Raw genomic sequence first — 19,719 nt, 5'->3', positions numbered from 1 at the left:
AAAAAAAAAAAAAAAAAAAAAAATGCACACACAACATACAGAAATGAATATACAAATTGTACATAGTTAAATTTTACATTGAACGCTGGGGTTATTAGTTAGATTAGGATCCACAGAGTGATTGAGGTATTTTGGTAAATGTTGCCAGTCAAGAGTAAGACTTCAAAGTCTCATCTGTTACATAGTCATAAAGACCCTGTACCCTCCCCCTCCCAACTTCTTGTAGGGCCTTGTGCCTAATTTTGTTGAATTGAATTTTTTGTACGTTTTTTATGTTCAATTTTTTCTTTCTCAATAAAATATATAAACAAGATCAAAGTGTAGTATCTGTTCCGGCAGATGCTGCACTTAAGATAATTTGTACCAGTCAATGGAGGGGAAACCCTCTATACTGGGACAATTATTATTTTTGGTAACCAGAGTGCCCCCTTTTTGCCTACTTTTAGGGGAGCTGGTTTTTACCTCACATTAAAAACGGCCTTGTGCCTAATTTGCTCAGTGGGGGAGCAAATAAATACCATCTGTTCTTCAGATGCTGCACTTCCATCTTGTTCTCTTTCGGTGGAGGAGAAATCCTTCACGACTGAGACAATTTTTATTTTTGTACCTTTTCTCCACGTTAGAAAACGACCCTAGTGTCTAACTCTGCCCCGTGGGGAGGCATAGTAAATAGGTATAGTGATGAGTTACATTCCAATGATCAGAAAACGATCATAATATTACGACTATTCTTTTTTATTTATTTAATCATAATATTATGACTATTCTTTTTTATTTATTTAATCATAATATTACGACTATTCTTTTTTATTTATTTAATCATAATATTATGACTATTCTTTTTTATTTATTTAATCATAATATTACGACTATTCTTTTTTATTTATTTAATCATAATATTATGACTATTCTTTTTTATTTATTTAATCATAATATTATGACTATTCTTTTTTATTTATTTTAATCATAATATTATGACTATTCTTTTTTATTTATTTAATCATAATATTATGACTATTCTTTTCTATTTATTTAATCATAATATTACTATTCTTTTTTATTTATTTAATCATAATATTATGACTATTCTTTTTTATTTATTTAATCATAATATTACGACTATTCTTTTTTATTTATTTAATCATAATATTATGACTATTCTTTTTTATTTATTTAATCATAATATTATGACTATTCTTTTTTTATTTATTTAACTTTTTACCTTCAAATGAAAAAAATATATAAGGGGAAGATATTATTGAATTAGTTTTGGAATTATTTTGGAGATGATTAATTTTATAATTTTTTTATTTAATTATTTGGATCAATTCCTCATCTTCTAGTTGTTGCTTTCATGGCGTTTCGGTCAATTATTCCTCTGGCCTTCATCAGGTTAACCACAACAGGATAGGAATGTCGAATCCTCCAACTACATCCACAGCAATTGCTGGCTTCAATAGCTGTTGTCATCTCGCCATGGTTTGGTCAACTAATCCTCTGACCGGCTTTGGGTGGGATCGAAACTGCTTCCTCTAGACAATGCTCACCTGGAAACGTAGATATTCCGCATCTCTATCCACTGCACCATGGGCCTCATAGACAGTACTGCTTCGCTGTTTACAGTATGGTCAGACAAAGCAAGTGCTTCAAGCCACCATCGAAACTTAAGAGTCGAGTATATAGCTCTGGTCAGAAAATATCTCCAAATATACAGCCAAATAATGTTTATATAAATAAAAAACACATATTTAATGTACAGGGCTATGTTCTTTATCTGTAAACGAACATCGTTGTTGCTCGTGCATAAATAAAAACCGGTACTTGTGCATTTAGCGAACAAGACGTAACTAAACAAGCGCTCGGATTTGTCCAGGCGCATGACGTCAACAGCCGGATAAAACCGAGCGTTGCCGATTAAATAAAAACAACGCTACAACAAAATAACTGTACAATGAAATTGTAAAATGTAGAAACATAAATGTAATAAATAAAAAGCAAAAACCTACCGTTCATTTATGTTTTTTTTATTATTAATTTAATTATTATTATTTTTATTTTTTTGAAATTGTTTTCTGTTATCAAAAAAAATAAATAAATAAACAAGTTTTTTAATAATAGGAAACTTTTTTCGTCTGAAATGTTTGGGTTTTTTTTTCTCAATGTTTAACGTAAAAAAAAAAAAAAAATATTGTCATTTTTTTCCCCCAGAAACAAGGACTTTTTTTTTTTACCGGAATCCCAGCGAGATATATACATTTTTTTTTTTTTTTCTCTCAGGAGGATATGTTTTCCTCAGACTTTTGAAGGGCTTCAGACGACAAAGTAGACGGAGAAGAGGTAGCGATTGTGATAGGAAGCTCCTCCTTACCTTAGCTTTCGGCTATATGGGTTAATATGGAGTCAAAAGGCTGCCTACCAAACTTTTGCCTCCACATAAACTCAATAAGATATGTGTCCAAAAGTTCCCGGTTGGTACCGCATTCGCGTTTATTTCGTTGCTTGGCTTCCTTCCACATCCGCTCCACATGATTTGTGGTTGCCTGTGTTACGGGATCGACAAAATTCAAGCTGTGGTTCACCGTCAAATGGTGATACCCATCTCCTCCCACTTTGCTATAAGCCCTCCAACAGTCTGATACGACCGTCGTCCCCGGCAAAACGTTTTTTTTTTATTAGTGGAAGGAGGGTTTCGGCGTTCCTATTTGGTACAGTGACCAAGAAACCCATCCTTTTTCGGTGGGGTCGTATCCACCGAAGACCCAGACCGGTGTCAGAAGTCTGCCGACGTTGTGTTTCCTACGGTTAAATACGGACTCGTCGATTTCTACCGTATGGCCTGGGCCTCCAATCTGCCGGGGATTCCTGAGAAAATAGTCCCACCCTGCATATATCACGCAGGAAATTTTTCCAATCCACAATTGTGTGGCGAGAACGTAGCCCACATTCGCGATGAAGGTTTTTGGCCGCAATGTAAACACCTTTTCTCTTCTGCCACCAATTTTCGTTTCTGGCAAAAGTTTAGGGTAGCCTCGGGGGTTTGTAGCTGGTCCGCAAGGTTAGTAATATTCATTTTTATTTTCGTCGGTTATCTTTTTAAAACTCTCCTCGATTAAGCGTTTCTTGATTTGTTACAGTCTTCCAATTGATAGCGGTTATCTCGTCTACTTAATCGGCAACGCTCGGTTATATCCGGCTGTTGACGTCATGCGCCGGACAAAGCCGAGCGCTTGCTTAGTTACGTCTGGTTCGCTAAGTGCACAAGTACCACAAAACCGATTATAAAATATGTCAGTAAAAAATATAAGGACATAAAAACTTTAGGAAAATACTTATTAGAACATATATAGATGTGGACATGAAAGTGAGACTAACCTTAGCTCTCAATGTAAGAGGGTTCGTTTGTGTCTGGCATGCAGAGCAGTAATTGATTTGAAAGAAGGAACACTGCCGTTACAGTGAGTCACTCTTATGGAAAACGCGATCTTGTAGCTGTAAGGATTTGCGAGAGGTGTAGCGTACTACGAGGCAGTGTTGTTATTGAATGCAAAAATTAGTGGAGTTTTGAGGCGATTCTTTTTGTAACGAACTAACAAATTTGTGAGGAGTGGGTTTTCCTTCTTTCTTTATAGAAGCCTGGATTTTGAGGTGTTGTTGTCTTAACTGGAAACTGTGTCCTTCCTACGGAGAACTCAGACTTTTCGTATTTAACATAAAGTGATTCAATCAAATTGTTCAGCACTCAATGTGTTGAAACTATATTGTTTAAGCAACCTGTCTTGGAGCTGAGAAATATCTCTCTTCTGGAGGTAAGCGGTGCCGGGCCAACCCGTTCCGTTCCTATTATTTCTTTCCGACTTTATGTACAATAGCATTGGAAATTATAGAAAATGATCAGATATTTCTGTCTTAAAAAAATTTCACTAATATGTGTAATCTGTTAACACAAATTAGTACACATTTAATAGAGATAAATCAAACTTGGTTTAGATATTCATGTAAATCCTCTAAGATAAATACGACACATAGCATTACTCCATCGTAAAATCAGTAATATTTTACCAACAATCATGTTATTTTCATTAAAATTAGCACACATTTTTCGTAATTTACGGTAAAGTAGCTGAGCAGCGACTTGGTTCTTATGAGTTTTGGTGAATAACAAACAGGGTCTTGGACAAAAGCGTCTCCTCTATCCCAACCATCACCAGTGGACCTGAGGTAATCTCATCAGCATCAGAAAAAGCCAAATTCTTTGCCAAGAACTTTGCAACAAATTCTGTCCTAAGCGATCAGCCCTCCCCCTCCCCCATATTTCCTCCTGTGTCTGAAAACATGCTATGCAACATACAAATAACTGTGTTTGATGTTACCAAGCTTCCAGTAAAGCAACTGGCCCCGATAGCATTCCAATTATAGTGCTCAAAAAGCTTCAACCGGAACTAGCTCCTATACTCACAAAGCTATTTAAAGGTTGCCTTAAGGAGAAATGCTTCTCAACACCCTAGAAAATCTCGTCAGTCTGTATTTCAAAATTCAGGTGATCGGTCATATCCCCCTCAGTACAGACCAATCAGTTTCCTGTGCGTCATGAGTAAGTTACTGGAATCTGTGGTAAACAGAGAAGTGGTCAACCACCTCAGCAGAAACAACCTACTTAGTAACATACAATATGGTTTCCATTCTGCTATATCTACAGCTGATGTGCTAATAGTAATATCTCACTGGATTAGGAAATTTATCAATATGGTCTTCATTTCTAGAGTAATTGTTCTTAAGATATCAAAATTTATTGATACGGTGTTGCATAAAGGCCTACTACACAAGATCTACAACTATGGAATAGTTGGAAATGTCTTCTCAATTATTAAATCATTCCTTTTTGATAAGTTTATTGATGGACAGAAATCAGAAATTTACAGTGTTAATGCTGGCGTCCCTCAGGGTTCCATCCTCGTGTTATGTTATTAGTCTATCGGAAAACACCAGACACTATTAAAATGGTCAATTATTATGATAAAATTATAATAGTCGATTATTAAGATTGGTAAAACTATATTGTTAGATAAAAATCTTTTAAAGATGTAAAACATTTTATTAAGTTGAATATTTTTATTTAATAGTTCTCAGGAATGTTAACTTTACGTTAATTTTACAGATAGAATTTAAGTTAACTATAATATAAGCAAATATATGTGACAAAAAACCAGCAAGGATCTTTAGACTATGTGTAGTGATGACGTAATAAAAATATAAATTTGGGATGTAGTTACGCGCGAGATCAGTTTCGATACACAACGTGTTAGAGACAAATGAGGTTTTATGACTGGAAACCCATGGAAGTCAGAAGGTGGCGACTTAGGAAAATGTAATTTTATAGTGTGCCAACTCTGGAAAATGATTATATTTAAAAATATAATTCCCGTCTGAGTGTTTTCACTTTTGGAGAGAAACATCTTTAATTTCAGGACATATGGAAGGAAGATTTTAGGTAAATTTCAGGAATCATAGACAATACTGCTTCGCTGTTTGCAGTATGGTTAGACAAGCAAGTGCTTCAAGCCACCATCGAAACTTAAGAGTCGAGTATATAGCTCTGGTCAGAAAATATCTCCAAATATACAGTCAAATAATGTTTATATAAATAAAGAAAAACATATTTAATGTACATATAAGGTGTTTGGAAAATTCACAGCACAATTCACTTCACTTCAGGACTATGTTCTTTATCTGTAAACGAACATCGTTGTTGCTCGTGCATGAAGGAAGATTTGAGGTATGTTTTTGCTGGTGTTTCAACCGACAGCGATTTCTATAAACTGTTAATTTATGTATACACACATAAACACCCAATATAGAATCACATATCTAGACAAATCACATATCAGAACATTAACACTCATAAGTTAAAAGAGACGCATTATAAAAACACACATCCGTTATATATACACCCGTGTATATATATATATATATATATATATATATATATATATATATATATATATATAAGACAAACATATATACGCTCGTTATACAGATACAATGTTTACATGCAGAACCCTGACAATATCATATATTCCCGTTTTGATCCTGGCAACATAAGGCTAGGCCTAATTCTTCCTGATCTTCAACGATCTCTCAAATCACATTCTAAGATCATTCATAGACATTTATGCAGACAACACTACCATCTATAGCAATGGCTAAGATCTCATTCTCTCTCTCCTCTGATCTTGGACACGTAGTGCAATGGGGAAAAAGTGGCTGGTTGATTTTAATGCATCTAAAACCAAGCTTCTCTCCATCATCAATGGTCTGATCCACATCTATCCCTTATTCAAATGAACGTTGTCTCTGTTCAATAATTATTTTCATTGCAAATGTTTGACTGAGCTCCCATCTATGCCTCCCCCCCTTGCAAATCTTTCACAAAAACTACTCATCTGGTCAAAACTATTATCAAAACTTTCCTCCACTCTATTAGTGCCTGAACATAAACGCGGAGTCTATGAACAAAACTACTTTCCTGGAACTGTTCTGCTGGTTTCCTATGCATACATTATGCACAATATTTCCCTCAAATCAATTTTATCTACTTGCATGGGCAATGCCAGGGTATGCGTTAGCTAGCATGAGAATAAATTTGTAATATTTGTTTCTAAGCATCTTGGAATTTGTAACTTTTAGAAATGACTTATTTTCTTTGACTTCAAGCTTAATAAAATAATAGTTTATTACCAAAAAAAATAAAAAGTAAATAATATCGAATTTGATATTCTTTCATCCCTTTCCCAAATCTTCATTCTAAAATTGTCTCGGCTATTCTCAACTTGATTTAAGATTTATTGCCATAAGACAAAATAATGTTGTTTCATTACACTTATCTTAAGTCCAGACATCAATGAATAAATCTTCAACATATATTGTTACTTTGTTTCAAGTTAAACCATGAATTAATTTAGTCATCAAAATGGCATTGAAATATTTTCCGGTTTCTACAAATCTATAAATTAGAAAGTTTCTATTCTGAAAGCGAATACAACAAATCAAATTTTTTATTAACTTACTTGATCTGAATCAAATTTAGCACCGGATTGAAGAAGTTCTTGGACTTTGTCAAGTTGTCCTTTACTGGCCGCCAGGCTCAACTTGTCAGCCATTAATGTGGTTGGCAAAGCCTCAATCTCTCTTTTACATTTAATTTCTGAAAATAATAAAAAAAGGAAATTAAATGTCTATATAATTTTGACAAAGGCGTATAATGCTGAAAGACTTTAGAATAATTTTATTTAAAAAATAAAATATAATGCCCGTTTTATTTATTTATTTATTTATTTTAAATATTCTAATTGTTATTCCATCAACGTTTCAAGTGTGGATGTCTCCATTATTTAAAAATGAATAATTTTTGGTCCCCCCCCCGACAAAAGGACGGTGAACCTGTAAATTCACCTTTGTTCGTTTGTCTGTCTGCACTTTTCTCAATAACTACGATTTGGATTTTTTGAAATTTTGCACAACCATTAAATATGATATGAATAAAAATGTAACAGAACAGATTTTCAAAAAAGAAAAAAACAAAAAAAAAAACTCCGGTTGCCCCCCCCCCTCCTCACAGGAGTGCATTTCAGGTTAAAATGGCTAAAATTGACACTTTTGTGTTCATTAAAAAAAAAATTGATGCCTTGGATTTTTATAAAACTTTCTGAAACTAATTTCTATATAATTTTGTTTGTCTATACTTAGCGATTACTCTTGGATGTGCCCCAGTGGCTCTTTTAGAGATAATAAAACACTCCATTTTTTAGACTATTTTACCGTATTTGTCCAAAATTTTCTGTGTATGTCTATTTAGTAGTTTTACATGGTGCTGAACTCAAATTTATTTAAATATATTAAGGCCTTGGGGACTTTTGGGCTAAATGGGGGGGGGGAAGACATATGCTGGACTTAGTCATTTCTTTTTTTGCATGGTGCAGAACTCAAATTCACATATGTTCATTTTCACCAGGATTTGACTTTTCGGGCTAAATTGGGGTGGGGTGGGGGGCAATTGCTGAATGTAATCATTTTTTTTATTTCTCATTCGCTGTGCCCTCACGGGGGACCACGCATGCTTCACTTGTTTAATTTGCATTAATCAGATGATATCTTCTCTTCATTCTTTTTGGAAATAACCATGTATTCTGTTTTCCTAGCATTGTTGCATCCCTTTCTCTTCACTTTCTGCTGTTACTGTTGTCAGCATTCATTGGAACTTGTCATTGGAATCTGCGATGAGGACAGTGTCATCCGCATATCTTAAATCGTTCATGTTGCAACCACCTACACTGTCGCCTTCTTGAGTTTCAATTTTGCGTTAAATCATTTCACTGTAAATGTTGAATAGGTCAGGCGAGAAAACACACCCTTTTTTCACACCTCTGCAGATTGGTCTGTAAATGCAAAGGTTAAACCATTAGACAGGTAGATACACTCCAATATCTGGGTTGTACTACATATGATGGTAAGAATGACGCGGAAATCAAGAAACAATTGTGATGACAAAAGCCACCTTCCATCGCATGGAGTGCATCTTACAAAACAGAAACGTAAAACTGAACCCAAAAACCAGAATCTTGAAGATGTAAATATGGTCTATTCTCCTTTACGGTTGCGAATGTTCGACAAATACGAAGACAGCTGAAAGTCGTTTGGAAACAACAGAGATATGATTTTCAAGGAGAATTCTACGAATCTCATGGACAGAAAGGAAGACAAACAAAGAAGTCATTTGAAAGCAAATCGCTACTTAATATCGTTCCTGACAGACAGTTCTTCAGCCATTTAATGCAAGCAAATGGATTGGAAAAAAGCTTGATGCTTAAAAAAAAAAAAAAAAAAAAAATCGCCAGAAAAAGAGCAGAGGAAGACAACAAAATTTGTTGACAGTCTCAACACGATAACTAGAAACACGATTAGAAATCTCATCAGAAAGACCAACTTCAGAGGGGACTGGGAGCCATGATAATTGATATCTACAATAACAGACCTGATATCTGAAGAAGATTTCTCTTCTACAGCCTCGTCTTATAAACCATTTGTAGCAAAAATCAACTACTACTAACAACCACCTGTCTGAAGTTATTGGCTTCTTGACCAGAAATTGCACCAAACATTGAAGCTATTGTTTTTTTCTTTCTCCCTTTGCAAAACTCAATCACGTTCTGCAGAGCAAAAATCAACAATTTTCTTTTACAAAACAACCGAACCAAACACCATGAATATCGCTCTTAGAGTTTAAAAAAGTTGGCAACCTAATAGGCCCCACATTGTCGGCTAAATTCCAACCTCTGTCCCATCACTGAAAAGTGGCATACCCGTGCTGGTTTTACAAGTACTTTAATGGTAAGTACTTGGACGAGCTAAAATATGAGTTACCCCTTGACAAAAATACCCCGGACAAATCAGGAACACTGTAGAGATCCCTAGATGCCATAAAACCTTCTAATCAAATAGCATCTTCTCCCCGAACTGCTCGTCTTTGGAATTCCCTCCCATTCCCTTGCTTCCCTGACTGTACTGACATGCAGAAATTCAAGTGTAATGTGAACAGACATCTCGCTGCCTAACTCCCTAGATAGTATCCCTGCAAATCAGGTCCAAATAATAGCCCCTCACGATTTGGCAAGGTGTCTTGTTTGGAATAATATATATATATATATATATATATATATATATATATATATATATATATTTGAAGATATAAAAACTTGAAGCATAAAAAATTTGCCAAAATAACTGGATTCAATATTAAATAACCCAAAAATGGTTGATATGCCGTCAAACAAAACAACCAAAACTAGCAACCACCACAAATAATTTTCCTTTCTTCCTCGATGTACTGAAAAGTAAGCAGAACTTCCATGAACAGATCTCTTCTCAAAAATCGTCCATATGTAGAATACAATGCCAGCTAACTGCAATATAGTGGTTTTCAAGTTCTTACCGAGCCATCTACTGAAATAATTTTTTCACCCATTGTTTCCAATTGTCACAAGGTGTTCATTACTAAGGGACTATCTTATTTAACCTCATCCACGAATGGCTTTGGGGTCTTGATAAGTAGTGACATAGTAGTAAAAAGAAAAGCAGAAACAACAACAAAAAATGCTGTTCTCATTTTGTTTTTTATTTTTACAAGGTTTCTGTCAACGTAACACCACATCTTTTTCGAATGTATCTTTTTGAACTTGGGTATCTTTAGAATTTGAAACTGAACCCTTTACTTAATCCACAAGGGTAGATTATTCTTGTTCTGTAAACCATGACCGGATAGAAGTGTTAAGTCATGTTTATTTTATCCTTATTTTATATCACATATAACGAGAGTCATTTCAAAAGTAAGGCCTCCTTTTTTTTAACTAAATAAAACTAAAACGTTGAAAGGCTACAAAGACGGGAATGGTGCCATTAAAACGAGCAACCTTTTGCGCTTCAGAATTCATTCTATTTTTACATAATGACGACCATTTTTAATGCACCTTTCCTGGTCTCTTTTGCTGCCTCAGTCGTAAAAGTCCAGAGCGCACATAGTCACTTAATCTGTTGGCACTCTGAAAATGACGAACCTATCTCTTAACTGTGCTGATATTAACTACATCGACTTCGTACATCAACAGATGTTGACCGGTTCAATTTTTTCTGCATGGAGGAATTCGATGGCGCAGTTCTGATCAGAGTACTACCGACATCTGATGATTGTTTTGCTACAGTAAAGAAAAAAAAATGGCTAAGCAAACCTTAAGGATATGCCATGCGTACGAGGAGAATGTTGTTACAGAACTGCTGTGCCAGAAATGGTTTGATCGATTCTAAACTGAAAATCTTTCAGTGAGAGATTGCCAATCAAATATGGCTGAGAGTGATCAAAGTAATAGTCATAGTTAATCAAGATTGCTGTTTAACAAGCAGACAAATCACAGACATTCTTAAGATTTCCAAATCGAATGTGAAAAAGGAATTGCATTAATATTTATTTAAAAAAAAAAAACAAGTGAAGCACGCATGGTCCACCGTGAGTGTACAGTGAACGAGGCATAAAAATAATGACAAAGTTCAGTATTTGTCCCCTATTTAGCCCCCAAAGTCCCAGGGGACGTCAAATTCTGGTGAAAATGAATAAATGGTGCAGTTTTAGGCCATAACATGTGAATTTGAGTTCTGCATCATGCAAAAACAAGAAATGACTAAATCCATCTTCCCCCCGCCCTCATATAGCACTAAAAGTTCCCAAGGTCTTAACATGTTTAGATTTAAGTTCAGTACCATGCAAAACTGCTAAATAAACATACACAGAAAATTTTAGACAAATATGGTAAAATAGTCCCAAAAATGGAGTGTTTTTATTAGCCCTAAAAGAGCCCCTGGGACACACTCAAGAGTTATCGTGAAGTATAGATAAACAAAATTATATAGAAATTAGTTAGTTACAACTTTTCAGAAAGTTTTATAAAAATCGAAGGCATGTATTTTTTTTTTAATAAACACAAAAATGTCAATTTTAACCCGAAAGGGGGACAACCGTAGTTTTCCCAGAAAATACGTTCAGTTACATTTTTACTCATATCATGTTTAATGTTTCTGCAAAATTTCCAAAAATTCCAAGGAGTACTTATTGAGAAAAGTACAAACGGACGAATGGACAAAGGTGAATTTACAGATCCACCCTCCTTTTATCGGGGGGACCAATAAATAAACGAATATTTTGGCCAATGCAAATAAATAAAAAATAAAATGCCAAGCATTTTGCTGTTCTGGTGAAAAATAAAGATTATAATTCCAAAGTTTTAGTTTGTTAAATGTTTAGTAGCAACCTCCTTTTCATTATCACATACGAAACTTAAATTTTGTGAATCATCATCATCAGATTCGGTTTAACATTTCTTTTTAAATGCTTTGATGTAGGTCACTTATACGTATGAATAGAATAGAAGAACCAGCAATCAAAAAAGAAAGGGTAGATAATCCCCATATTAGGAATAATAACAGTAGTAGTAATAATAATAATAATAATAATAACACAAATAATAATAACAGGAATAATGATAGAAAACTACTCATCATCTGCTTCACATGCTAGCATGTGTCGGACGCTTTTTATCAACTTGAAAACTAATCCAACGCTAGTCGGGTTTTTATCCCCACTCTTTCTCTCAAATTCATTTTATCAGTTCCTTGACATTTTTCTGTCAACCGACCGTTCTACCTCAACTGTTCTACCTCTGATTCGAACACTTTCATTCGTTCTAGTAACAACCATTGTCAATAGTATCCCTTTCTCTCTCTTTACCTGTCACTGCAAAACCTACTCCATGGATGCGATGTTCCTCTTCTGCTTTGCCAGTCCAGAAGAAAGTGTACTTTTTTTCCGAGATGGAGCCACTTTCAGCCAATCTGGTCTCCTGTAGAGTGACAATGTCTACAGACAGCTTGGCAAGTTCACAGTCAATTAATGCGGTTTTATGAGGCAGACCTTGTGCACGAAGGTCGAGATCCGGGTCATGCGTGAAACGCGGGCGCAGTGTACGAATATTTCAACTTCCGAGTCGGAGAGTAGTCTTTGAATTGTGATTTGTAACAGGTGAATGATTTACACCCGTGATTGCCTGACCACCCCATCGTAACGGCAGACGTGACGGGGTAGCATCTTACTGACCAGGGCCTGCCTGGTTTGAGGCGGGCGGTAGCCACCCACTGGGGCTAAATAACCCCTCCCACCGTTGCGGAGGATCCGAAGTGCCTGGCCGCGACGTCAATTTGACCAGACTTAACTCGTAACTACCTTCCACCGTTATGAGAGCCTGGCCGAAGAAACCTATGCGTTGCTCAAGCAGCATGAGTGGAACTTGACCAGAGCCGGTAGAACCCAAGGAAAGACAAGGTCGATACGTTGATACCAACTCTGGCTGCAAGAGATGGCCGTTGGCTCATAAGAAGCTCATCCGACCTGGTAAAAAATATTGAATTATCATATGTAGATCAGTCCTTTTTTTCTTTTTTTTTCTTTTGGTAATACCCTATCCTAAACACTGTAACCTTATTCAATAGTACACACATATCTACATAATGTGTAACCCGTCATCATATTCAGTTTGATATCAATTTTGCATGCTGGCATGTGCTGGACGGCTTTTATCAACCGACTTAAAAACTAGCTGGTCTGGTCAGATCTTTATCTTTCTCTCACCTATCCTTATTTCTTGTTCCCATGTTTTCCTCGGCCTCCCCTCTTGGGCTGACTGCCACTTGAATTGTTCTTTGACTCAAGAACTGGCATCCACTCTTTCAACATTCTTTCAAAGGAGTTGGGAAGAGAGATATCTATTCATATCACACTTGAACTTCTGCATGTCAGTACAATCGGGGTAGAAGAAGTCCAAGAGGGAATTCCAAAGTCAACTTGTTTGAAGGAAGAAGTTATTTGAGTTGAGCGCTTTACAGTATCAAGGGATCTCTACAGCATAGGGGTGGGATTTTGCTGTTTGATGCGTTTGTTGAGGGTATCTACGTTGAGAGGGCACAGAGATGCCACATTTTGGCAATGGGTCGAAGTTTGATTGCTTGTGCAGGACCTATTAATAAATATTCTATGAAAGCCAATGGAAGTAGTCTTAATCTCTAAGGGCACTATGAGGACCGAATCTCCCTTAAAAATTCAAATATGTACTATATTGATGAAAGTTAAATCATAAGTTTAAAATTCTTTGAGGAAGACAATGGAAGTGGTTCTGAATTTCTACATAAACCTCTGTATATTAAATCTATATGCTCCTTCAAGGGAGGTATGGGAATAGAACTCCCTTAAAACTTTTAGTATATTAAGATACAGAGTCTCATGAAATTTAAACCATATGTATATAACTTTAATTTAAATACTTTTCTAAATTTTCAGTTTCTTCGACTATATTATGAGGTGAAACGAGGGGAGAAAGGAGTGTCAGTAAAAAAAAAAAAAATATTGTGTTATGAGTATAGTAAAAACAAGGGCAGTGTTTCTACTACAATCCCGAGCAACGTCAAATGTTTCTGCTAGTATACGATAAAGCAAAAGAAATATATTTCGCCAGGGACTCTTGAAGTTTATTGGTTCAATAGAAAAAAGTGTCATTTTACACTTCAAGATGGTGTCGACATTGGTGTATTCAACCTGGGGCAGGATAGGTTTTATATCAAGAGTTTTTCTTTTCAACAAGTGATTGACGAATGATTTATTCTGTTTCTCGTGAACGTTTCACATCCTTTTAAATTGAAAGTTTGCCTTTTAAATCACACCTAGTTTGCCATGGACCACACAAAAGCGATAAACATGTATAGAGAAAGGCAATTTCAGACAGAATGACAAAGTCGAGTCAGTAACCATTGATTAGAAACAAAGTGTAGTACCTGTTTTGATACTCTACTTTTCTGTTCTCGGTTGGTTTTAGACTTAAAATTAATTTTGCTTTTCTCCCAATTCTGAGCGACCCTTTTTTGGGGAGCTGGATTATCTCCACATTCAGAAAAACAACCTTTTGGAAAAATGGTAAGACTTTTTGCTAATTGGCCAGAGAGCTAGGTTTCCATCATGGGTCAAATCATATCCAATGTAATATAGCACGGATGCGTGTATGCAAATGCATGTGAAGTGGTGTCACTGGTGGGGAAAGTAGGACTATGAAAAAAGAGAAAGATCACGAGAGAGATGTGGAGAACATTAGAGATCTTTCAAGAGAAATGGAGAAGGCTAGAGGTCTTGCAAAAGACGCAGAGAATGCTAGGTCTCGCAAGAGACGTGGAGAATGTTCTAGAACGGGCCAAATGCTTTGCTAATATAACAAGCTGTTTCAGCAACTTTTCGGCCTAGCTTGAATTGAAATAAGAAAATTGTGCGAATTTTCTTTTTTCCATCTTGTATTTAACGTTCTGAAAAGAAAACAATTGTTTTAAAACGATTATAATTTAAACGATTAGATATAGCGAAAAACACTCTTTAAAATCTTTCTTTCTTGTTCTTAATATATATATATATATATATAGGATTTTTATGGGTACATAATTTTATAACACTTTTAAAGAACACCGAACGTAGTGCCATAATTAATTGCTAACAGTATCTGTTTCGTAGTGCAGAATCATTCATGTAATTATTATGTCAATTTTTAAATTTATTTCGTCCTTACTCATCAGAAGAATAGGAACTCATCATTAAAAGAAAATAAAGGAACATGGGCATGATTACAAAAATTTAAAAGAGAAGTTGCAATTGAGTTTTCCTTTAGTCACGCCATTGACATAATAATTACATGAATGACTGTGTGCTACGAAACAGGTGCTGTCAAGAATTTAACATTTTAATAAGCTGAAAGAAATAAACGGTAAGATGGACAACATCTTGTAATTTAAAATATGAACTTTTTGTCATTCATATAATTAAATAATTATTTCTTACCTCCAGACACTAGCGTTTCATGCTTACGCAATTGTCAGTGTATGATGATATTTCCTGCTGATTAGGAGATTTAAACCCAACCACGAAGAAGCCACCTTTGACTCCATTTGTTCAGCCTTCACCTCCGAGCCACCAAACAATTGCCACAAGAATGGAGGGAATTAATAAATAATAAACGTTGAATTGGGAAACAGACACTAGACAATCCAAAGTATTCGAACGACAGAAGTGGTGAACATTGCATAAACGTTAGTTGACTGCCTCTTAGTTTATATTTCCCAGACAGTACCCCTCCTTAAGTATTCTTAAAGGGGCTTGATAATTATAATTATAAAAAATGAGCATGTGGGTTCCCCTCTCCATGAGTGAAAAAGTCTGGAAAGAGAATTGTGATAGTGAATACGATATAGAAAAGTGCAAACAAGTGAATGGGAGTAAATTACTTTGTCGGGGGATCAATAATAATTATTTCATGTCAACATCAATACGGCACCGAGTATCCTGTGTGTATGATATATATATATATTTATTTATATATAACTACTTCATTTACTCACATAAAATTAATATACGAAAGTATAAATTTATGCATAAACTTTAAGTATTTACTTCAAAAGTGCTCAATACGTAGGTAGAGCTAGTTAGTAAGTCATAAAATATATATGGCGATTAAGCTACACTGAATATTCCGCGTTTCATCCACTCTAGGACTCTTCAGGTTTCAATGTATGGGTATCGTGTGTGTGTGTATGTATGTATGTATATATACACACGCACGATACCCATACATTGAAACCTGAAGAGTTCTAGAGTGGATGAAACGTGGAATATTCAGTGTAGCTTAATCGCCATATATATTGACACTGAATCTCGTCAAAAACTTATATTCAATTTTCTATATATCCAACCCTTGAATATACAACCCCCTTATCAAAAACAAAGATTTTTCTTTTTTCGTTTGCTGCTTAGAAACGTCTAAGTGGGGTTTATTTTCCTTTTTCTGAAATACTGTTACTAGTCAAAATGTCCTTTACATGATATTTTATAGGGATAGATTGTTCTCGTTTTATCAGCCAGGATCAGCTAGAAGTCTCACGTGTGAGATAGTGACCTCCGATCCCTGGATCATTATAGATCGACATTTAATAATGCTTATGCCTTTATAGATGTTTAAATTTACTTGAATATCGTTGCAGTTGATGGTGGCTCTGTGGTTATGTTTCTTGCAAATGGAGACAGAGAGAGCTTCATTGCAGGGGTTCAAATCCCATGAATAATGGTAATCATAACTTCCTGCACTGATGATTCCAGAAGGATGAAACTATTGTTTGTAGGTACTAAAAATTATATATATATATATTATATATCTATAATATAAAGCTGAACGTCTGTGTGTGTGTCTGGTCACGAATATGCTCCTATATGGTTGACTATTTTAAAAAACTGATTACATATAATGATAGAAGATGTATCGAGGATCAGAAATGGGTATGTTTGATCTGGCAGAATGGTGGTTCATAAAAATTGTGGGGTCTGCGTTCGCGCCTGGCCCCCAAATTATGGAAATAAAAAATGAAAAAAAACGTTTACAAGGGTTTTTGATATAGATGTACATAAGAATATTTTGATAAGTATGTTTTAACTTAAATAGGGATGGTATAATAAAATTGTGGGGTCTGCGTTCGCGCCTGTACGTCATGGAAATATGGCACAAGCTTTAACAAAGACTTTTCATATCTATTTGCGTAAGTATACTTTGATAATTATGTTTCAGTTTGAAGAAATATGGTATAATAAAATTTTTGGGTGTTCGTTTGCACCTGACCTCCGTAGAATGTAAATATGTCACAAAGTTTAACAAGGTTTTTAAAAGGGGTGAGGGTCCACAATAACACCTTAACTTTAATCTTAATTCACGTTAGCTTTTATTTATTTTTTGAGTTGAATCATATTGTGTTGAATAAATTCACTTTATAAACTCACGTTCTTATTAAAGTGAAAGCCAAAAAAAAAAAAAAAAGTCGGTACTTTAGACAATTCTCGACACAAATTTTGCATAACTGTTTTTTTCCTTCTCCACTTGCATGTGGAACTCTTTCGAAAATAGATAAATAATAAAAAATAAGACCGTTACTTGTTATGTCAAAAGAAGGAAAAAATCCTGCTCACGTGATTACGTGTCTTTTTAAAAACATTTACATAACCTTTTTATTTTTATTTATATATCTGTTTAAGCTTTTTTTTTGTCTGTACTAGAAGGAATTCAGTTGATTACAACCGTTTCTGCGTGTTCTTTACATTACAATAGTACAACCCTGAATCCGACGGTGCAATACTACACCATTCAATACTGTAAAACTGAAACGAAGCAGTTCTGCTTGAAAAGGGCGCCATTTTCTTCTTATTCATATTTATATCGATTCTTTGCTTTAAAAAAATAAATTACGTGTTTACTTTTATAATATCCCATTTTGCTGTTTCGGATTATTTTACTAAAGTAAGTAAAGCTCCATTATTTTTCAAAACTGTTTTTGTTTCTTTGTTTTTCGATATTTCGTCGATATTATTTAGTAAGAGTGTTTAGCAGAAAAGCCAACAAACGACTACCCGAAAAAAGAAATATACAAGAAATAAATGTTATCATAGTCAATACAAGTTCAGTTCATGTTTTTTATTTGTTTTGAAATAGTTTTTAATGCTCTTTACTTGAAATAATTTCAGCAAACCGAAATTAAAACGAAATTTGAGGCGATAACTACTTAAATGAATTTTTATATGAACTACACATGCCATAATCGAATATTCCTCAAGTACAAAATAACGGAAAACATTAAAATATGTTTATAAATATTCCTTACGTTGACGGAACTCTTTAATTGTTAACACAGAATGCTCAGGTGCCCCTCCTTCAAATTGAAAACGGGGCTCTTCATTTCAAAGTTGCTGCCATTTGGATTTTTTTTTAAACCGGTTCGTGAATTTAAAAACAAAATAAATTTTTTTTACAAACTACTTAAAAATACAAACCAATGAACTTTTCTACCATAAAAGTAACTTTTATTGACTATGGTAACATTTATTTCTTGTATATTTATATTATATATATATATATATATATATATATATATATAACATTTTCTCTTTGTAAGGAAACATCATTTTGTTGGTCACTCTTGGCTACGAATAGAAACAAAGTTGATATAAAAAATATATTTTCGCAAAAATTATCTTTACTTTCATCATATTTTGCTTAAGGTAAAATTTTTGAGTATCAAAACCTATCTCTTTACAACCCCCTCCTTTTCATAACCTATCATACTTTCATTAATCACAGTCCATTTTCTGTAGGCTGTTTTTGAACCCAGTCAACAGCGGGTACTTCTGCTAGTATATATATATATATATATATATATATATATATAGTAAGTTACAAAATATATATGGCATATATATTTTATAACTTACTACCTAGCTCTACCTACGTATTGAGCACTGTTGAAGTAAATACTTCAACTTTACACATAAATTTATACTTTCATATATTAATTTATATGATTAAACGAAATGCTTTGGAGAAATCTACAAAGATCATGACTGCCTCCTTCAATCAGTCTCCTAACAGTAAGTATTTGACTAGTAGTAGATCGATTCTTTCTAAATCCATTTTGGTTCTTCTTTAGCACTTCTTCGATCTTTGGTTCGATACGGTTGAGAAGCATGGCATTGTAGATTTTTGCTGCAATCGGAGTGAGTGATATTCCTCTGTAGTTGCTTGGTATGCTTAGGTCACCCTCCTTGGGGAAGGGAAGTATGCATCCTTCCCTCCATATATTAATAATTTTTTGATCATATACAGAGTTGCATGAATTAAGAAGTATGTCATTGAAACCACATGTCTTCCATACTTCAGGAGGTATGTTATCTAAACCTGCAGCTTTACGATTCTTGGTCTTCTTTAGTGCATTTATAAGTTCCTCCATTGTAAAATCACTCTTCTCAATATCGAGTTCCTGTACAACAATCGGCTGAATTGGTTGGTCTGTCACTTCTGGTTTGTTTCCGAGTAGCTTTTCAAAATGTGCTTTCCATTTCGAACATGCATTTTCTGGAGTGTTTGCCTTTAACTTAGCTTTGGCAGGTCGTTTGTGCCCAGATATCTCATTTACTACTTGCCAAGCCAGATAGGATTGTTTGTTATCTGCTGCATTCTGGATTTGATCTATTTGTTCTTGAACATATTTCTGTTGTTCTGA

The 19,719-nt window shown here is 34.7% G+C and overlaps 1 protein-coding gene across 1 annotated transcript in view; it reads right to left on the bottom strand.

The window, feature by feature from the left end:
• LOC145286119 (uncharacterized) overlaps nucleotides 1-19,719 on the bottom strand; it is a 235,108-nt gene that overhangs the window by 113,888 nt on the left and 101,501 nt on the right. Inside the window, exon 2 of the mRNA XM_080134819.1 lies at nucleotides 7,065-7,201. Within this exon, the coding sequence (XP_079990945.1) occupies nucleotides 7,065-7,201 (137 nt within the window). The remainder of the gene's footprint in view (nucleotides 1-7,064; nucleotides 7,202-19,719) is intronic.

The sequence above is a fragment of the Euprymna scolopes genome, chromosome 10 (genome assembly GCF_053919585.1).
Source record: "Euprymna scolopes isolate OS-2025 chromosome 10, ASM5391958v1, whole genome shotgun sequence".
In the NCBI taxonomy this organism is placed as follows: domain Eukaryota; kingdom Metazoa; phylum Mollusca; class Cephalopoda; order Sepiida; family Sepiolidae; genus Euprymna; species Euprymna scolopes.
The sequence above is the reverse complement of the archived record's forward strand: the minus strand, read 5'-3'. Positions and strand labels throughout refer to the sequence as shown.